Source organism: Xyrauchen texanus, chromosome 3 (genome assembly GCF_025860055.1).
Source record: "Xyrauchen texanus isolate HMW12.3.18 chromosome 3, RBS_HiC_50CHRs, whole genome shotgun sequence".
Lineage (NCBI taxonomy): Eukaryota > Metazoa > Chordata > Actinopteri > Cypriniformes > Catostomidae > Xyrauchen > Xyrauchen texanus.
In genome coordinates, this window is record NC_068278.1 from 57,704,415 (window position 1) to 57,711,076 (window position 6,662).

At 37.0% G+C, this 6,662-nt stretch overlaps 1 protein-coding gene across 1 annotated transcript; it reads right to left on the reverse strand.

Annotated features, from left to right (window-relative positions):
* Nucleotides 1–761: 761 nt before the first annotated feature.
* On the reverse strand, nt 762–6,221 carry LOC127629491 (LIM/homeobox protein LMX-1.2-like). The gene is made up of 6 exons (XM_052106588.1): nt 5,773–6,221; nt 5,220–5,398; nt 4,977–5,054; nt 4,712–4,778; nt 4,205–4,369; nt 762–1,742 (listed from the first exon to the last, which is right to left on the reverse strand). Exons 1-6 carry the CDS (start codon nt 5,945–5,947, stop codon nt 1,585–1,587), a joined length of 822 nt encoding a protein of 273 aa, XP_051962548.1. The 5' UTR covers nt 5,948–6,221; the 3' UTR covers nt 762–1,584.
* Between the last annotated feature and the right edge of the window lie 441 nt (nt 6,222–6,662).

Consider the following 6,662-nt stretch of genomic DNA (forward strand, 5'->3'; position numbering starts at 1 on the left):
CAAAACATCACAGACTTACTCAAATCCATTGCAAATACTTACTGATGATGTTTGTGCTGTTGTTTTCCCACTAAAATGATGTCACTTCCTGAAGGATGACGTCATAACAGAACTGGGGTTTTGTTAAAGGGGTGGTACAAATGACTGGCAGGATGTTGAAGACATGCCTGACACATTGACTACCAGTTAAAACAATATTAGGTGGAAAACATGTTTTGTTTGAAACATTTTGATTAAAAAAAAATTAACAATGAAGAATCACATGAAATATTATATATTAATTATATAAACTATTGAAAATATAAATGTTCAACCCAGTGTTCACTTCACTAAAATTGTCATAAAAGAAAACTAACTTACGTGATTTATATCCTTATTTTTATTTTTGATTTAATATTTAATCCAATATAATATTATTCCAAAGCTTTTCCACTCCATACTGTACATCTGTAGTGGCTTGAAAAAAATATTCAAATTAGAACGACACCTAATTTTAAATTTTAAAACTGGTAATATAACATTTTTAAGTATGTATAATGCCTAATTTCTGTCTGAAAATAAAGAATATACAAATATATTCCTTTGCTGAAACACATGTTAAAAACATATTCCTTCTGTTAATTTTTCATTGATTAATTTTCACTCATTTGTTGTAAAAATGTACTTCACTTGCTTAAAATTAAATGTACAATATTTGTCATTTAAATTTCTATTCCTCAAAAAAAAAAAAAAAAAAAAAAGGCTTTTTTTTTTCATTTCTTTATTTTCAGTTCCAACAAACTTTGGTAATTTTAGCAAATTTGACCATAAAACTGCATCCTCTACAATGTCCAAGAATGCACATGACAAATAAATAGCACAGCGAAATAAACATACACAGCTTTTTAAACATCTACAGTAATAATACTACACTCTCTTTTTACAGGGACGCACATAAAGATGCTTATTATACTCACTATAACACAATTTGTTTTAAATAAAGCTTTGTAGGTTTACTTGGCAAATGTACGTAATAAATAGCTAGCCGACTTTAGAAACACACAGCTGTTTCGGCTTGACATCAACTGTATTTCCCCCCCAAAGCATTTGAAAAAAGTTCCACATTCATGTCCATTTTGTCCTTTGATTGGATATTTTTGTCATCTGTAGTTAGAAAAAACATGTAGTGTTTGCACACAGCACAAAATGTTCACCAAGGAATGAACTTTTTTTTTATTTTTATTTTTATTTATTTTTTATATTTTGAGGCTTTTGGACTATTTAATGTCTAATATTGTCTGGTTCTGCTGTCATTAAACTTTGCCTATACTAAAAAAAAAAATTTTTAAATGTCTATATCCACTTTTTTTGAAAACATGTTCATAGTGGCACATACATTTGTCTAGCACAGCTTTGAGACTCAAGACCCCCTACAGCGCAAATCCAAGTTCTGGGTACGTTTTTAGCACAAGTAGTTTTGTATTTTTGTCCTTTGAGTCTCTAGTTGGACTTGTAGCGGAGGTGTGTTGGTTGGTGTGCAGGACACTGGTGTTGCAGGCCTGGGCTTGGACGCTCAGAAGTTTTCGTGGGTGTGTAGTCTCGGTTTCAAGAGGCAAAGTATGAGCTCTGCATGGAGTACAGGCGGTCGATGGGGTTTCCGATGCGAGACTGAAGGGAGCCGGCTTCCGCAGCCGCCAAGAAGCAGTCGCTCAAGCTGGTCAGAGACGTGTCGCTGTCAATGTCGTGGAAAATCGAGTCATTTCCTACAGAGGAACAAAAGTGAACCCAGTGAGTTTGAGGTACTGGAAACATAATAGTTTTTACTTCTTTTTAAAGGGGACCTATTATGCAAAATTCACTTTTACATGGTGTTTGAACATAAATGTGTGTAGGCAGTGTGTGTACACAACCACCATATAATGATTAAAAAAAACAACCCAGTCCTTTTTTTTAATCCCCATTAATCATAAACACTGTCTCTGTATAACCGTTCGCGGACTGTGTACAAAGTGACGTCACGATTGTTGACGGACACTGCCGAGGGACATATTTGTTTGTGTGTCGTTTCGTTATAGTGCATAGTGAACGTTGTAACCATAGACATAACGTTGTAACTGTGTGTGTTGCTCATCCATCGTTGCAAAACTGCTGAAAAACCTCCACAACAAATAAGTACATTTATCAAATAACCATTCGAAAACTTCTTGGTTCATTCTCAAAGTTGTTACTTCTGATGGAGTCCCTCATCAGTGTCTGACTCCGGTTCAAACATATAGAGCTGAACACCAATATTTTCGCTGTCAGTCACATTGCTTATGATGTTTAGATATCCGAAGCGGAGACGTCAAAACTCCGCCCTATTCTGGATACAGGGCGGGGAGCACCAGCTCATTTGCATTTAAAGACACACACAAAAACAACTCATTTTGATTCCCACCCAAAAATTGGCACTTTCAACATGGTATAATAAATGATCTGTTGGGTATTTTGAGCTGAAACTTCACAGACACATTCTGGGGACACCAAAGGTTTAAATTACATCTTGTGAAAAGGGGCATAATAGGTGCCCTTTAAGAAATGCTAGATGTGCTAATGCAATACTCGGCACCACAATGATGGCGTTTTTGGCTTGACAATTTCCCCCATATTTGCCCAGGTTTTTGATTGGCGTCAGTGGCATTGTTAGGGTGTTCTATAGTGAACCCACTGAACAAACAGATGCTTTTGATACATCATCTGTCACGCCGACTGCTAAAATAAAAATGTTCTTAATCAGTATTTCTGACATGTTTTACACTAAAAATATCTAAACATCCTTAAAACAAGATTGATTTACTGGAGAAGCAAAACTACATAAGATACTGACTTGTTTTCAGAGAATAATCTTGATTATATTTCAATTCCATATGACAACATTGATGACTAAATAGGAGTGGTGGTGGCGTAGTGGGCTAAAGCACTGAACTGGTAAGCAGAAGGTTGCTGGTTCGATCCCCACAGCCACCACCATTGTGTCCTTGAGCAAGGCACTTAACTCCAGGTTGCTCCGGGGGGATTGTCCCTGTAATAAGGGCTCTGTAAGTCGCATTGGATAAAAGCATCTGCCAAATGCATAAATGTAAATGTAAATATGCTATAACATCGATAATTTATGATAATGATTCACTTAATTTTTGTTTGCAGGAGTTAAAAGTGTACAAGTACATCCATTAATTAAATAAATATTAATTACATTTCAATTTAAGGACATTTAAACAAGTTTTGGATCATATAGTGTTGCCATATGGCGACGATTCCTTTTTATTTATTTATTTATTTTTAAAATTAAAGCTATTTTATGTCAGAAATTCAATTGGGATAAAATACTCCATCGTTAGAACATAATGCATACCATACTGGGTTAAGAACATGATTTTCATGCCGTGTACAAAGAGTTTGTCTAATGAAATAGTTGACCCAAAAATGAAAATTATGTCATCAATTTCTTACTCTCAAAGTTTTAGTGTGAACAATTTGAACAAACGTTTCTCAAAGATCTTGTGAACGTGCAACTCACATTAAGGGTTATTTCTTACCAAAACCTGTCATATGCCTTCAGAAGACTCGGAATATGATGCACGAGTCACATGAACTACTTTTATGATACGTTTATGCCATAAAAATAGTTTATCTTATATTCATTGAAACATATGTGTTTGGAACGACAAAACACATTTTCAGTTGTGGGTGAACTGTTGCATTAAATCCGAAAGGACACAGTTTACAGTAAGCCAAATAAATATCATTACACACTAGTAGAATTGACCATCTTAACTGCTTTTCAAAGCTGTAAAATTGTTTATAAAACGTTCTATAAACTACTCATTTGGTTCAACTCTCAGCAGGACACAATACAAACAATGAGCAATCTCTTGTGTCTCAGGCAGCGGATTGACGCTAATGTTCTCGGGAGTGCTATATGTGATATTACAGTCTAATTTTATACTGTAGGCTTCTCAAAACAATTTGACACTGTTACATAAGAGCGAAGAGAGTTTTATTGGACATTTATTTTTATTGGGCCCATACATGGCATTAGCAGCCACTTCTGGTCAATATAATTCCAAAGAAATGTAACACAGGTTTTCCTTTCATAACATCACTATAGAGACTTGGTTAAGATCACATACATGGGAATACGTGTTTAAGTGTTGCTCTATGTATTAAGTGTTCATACGCCGCTCACCGTATGGATTCATGTGATCTCCGGGCATCTGTGGAGGAGTGAGGCCCTGCTGAAACGGGTCTGTGCTGTAACTGTTTGTATCCATGGAGATCAACTGATGGTGTGGAGGCGGAGCCAACGGCGTGTAGGAGTTCATCAGATTCTCCATTCGGCTGGAGATCATATCTGTTGCAAATAATCAAGATGAGTTTTATCATTATATTCCTTAGAATTGAACTTGAACATGGTGACACTTGTGGCTTTGACTCCATTGTGTCAAGTGCCAAACCTGCTTGGACCAGCATGGAAATCCATGTTGTTTTTAACTGGTCTTTTTAAAGGCATGGTCTGAAACTACAAATCCAGAACAAGCCTATCTGAAACATTTGATAGGCTAGGCACATCCACAGACTTGCCTTCAAGTTTGGAGTATGTAGTACAAGTATGAGAAAACAAATAAATACTCAAATCTAATTAAAGAAGGGACCCTGCTGAAAATCGCTTAAACAATTTTTTTAAGTATCTTACCTTGTCCGAGTCTCTGTGTGTTTTGCTGATCTTGTTGTTGCTGCTGTCGACGTGCCAACTTCTTCATCTGTCCAGATGTCCAAAAAGGGGTAATAGATATTGTATCATTTACAGTCATGCCAATCAAAGCCATTTGAATAGAACTGAATTGATAAAATGTTTTATACATTCTTAAAATTATAAATGATTTACCCAAGATATTGTAGCATATCATAGAGTTACTTAGGTTTAGAGCTTTCCAGTTAATCTCTCTATAAGTCCTCACCTTAGCTCGTTGATTCTGAAACCAAACTTGGACGACTCTAACAGTGAGACCGGTATCAGCAGCCAGTGTCTCCCTGACCTGAAACAATAGAGAGGACAACATTAATATCCTCTTTGATAGATCTGAAGCAGTCTTGCATACTTAGATATTCCACTGTCATCATAAAGTCTTGTCCACTTTGCAGATTATTAGGTTGTATTACTTTAAATAAAAGTCATTTGCTTTTCTGAATGAAGGTCTTACCTTTCGGCAGGGTTTAGAGGAGACTTCAAAGGAAGCTTTGAATGCTCGTCGTTGCTGGGTGGTGAGAATAGTGCGAGGTCTTTTGGGTCTGCGGGGGTCTTTACTGTCATCACTGCATTTGCCTTGACCTCCTGCTCCTTTATCTGGCTTCACATCCAGGTCTTCATCCTCACTTTTATCTAGAGATAAAACCAGTTTGATTTTTTTGCCTTTTTATGGAGAAGAGACAAGATGAGGAGAGAGCAGAAGAGACAATTCGAGACGAGTAGAGAAGAGAGGAGAGATGAAAAACAGAAGAGAAGAGACGAGAAAAGACTAAAAAAAGAGAAGATGAGATGAGAACAGGCGTGAAGAGAAGAGATGAGACGAGAACAGAAGAGATGAAACAAGAAGAGATGAGAAGAGACAAGATTAGACGAGAGCAGATGAGAACAAAAGAGTAAAGACGACAAGAGATGAGATTAGAAGAGATGAGAAAAGATGCCAACATGAGAAGAGACAAGAAGAGATGAGATGAGAAAAGTCTAGAAAAGAATGAGAGGAGAGTTCTCACCTGAGTCAGACATCTCTGGACTGACAGAATGCAATAAGTCTTTCTCTCTCTCGTAGTCGTTCTTGCACAGCAGTTGTCCCTCCTTCAACACAAACTCATCTCCTTTACACAGCTGCCGCTCACACACACAGCAGCAGAAGCAGCCCAGATGGTACACACTCTCCAGCGCACGCATCACAAACTCTGTGGGAGCGATCTTCTCCAGACAGCCGCTGCATTTGGTGGCAAACAACCTGAGGAGAAGCGGAGACAAAAATAATAAGATCAAAATTTATCCTTTTTACTCTCCTATTAAACATACCTGATTTTACTATGCGTGACATTTCAGACATAGCAGTTTAAAAGCTTTGTAGGTGAGCAAATACTTTGGCATAAACTGAATTAGGGAGCAAAAATCTTCATTTGCAGATTTGATTTCTACATGACATGCACTACAGGATATTATATATTAATGACTTGAAATACAATGTGAAATGGCAAAGCGTAAGAGTGGCTAACATCTTTGGTTAATACTCAAACCTCCTGATGTGAGCTACAAATCTCAGTAAGATCTTCCCTTAGAGCTGTGCCATCTCCCAGACCAATAACATTTATCCATAAATATCACAGCTGCACAGATCAATGACACCGGATGCCCCAGCGGTGCCATGTTTTCCTGACGATGACTTTGAAAGAGATTTTTAATAAGCCTCAAGACATGAAGGTATCATTAGGTGATAGAGCACGCAAGATTGCTAGACAGAGAAATCAATATTCAGAACAGAGCGAGACCCACAGGAATGAAAAATCACAAATGAGAACCCTTTAATTGCTCGATTGTTTCTCTAAGACAGCAATGAAATTCAATGGAGAACAAATGGAGAATCATCTCATATGTATCTCAACAATGT

Excerpts from the sequence above, each read along its gene's own strand:
- LOC127629491 (XM_052106588.1), bottom strand. The coding sequence starts at position 5,947 with ATGCGTGCGCTGGAGAGTGTGTACCATCTGGGCTGCTTCTGCTGCTGT. Across the intron at positions 4,370-4,711 it reads CACACAGAGACTCGGACAAG|ATATGATCTCCAGCCGAATG; the intron begins GTAAGATACTTA and ends TATTTGCAACAG. Across the intron at positions 1,743-4,204 it reads AGATCACATGAATCCATACG|GAAATGACTCGATTTTCCAC; the intron begins GTGAGCGGCGTA and ends GTTCCTCTGTAG.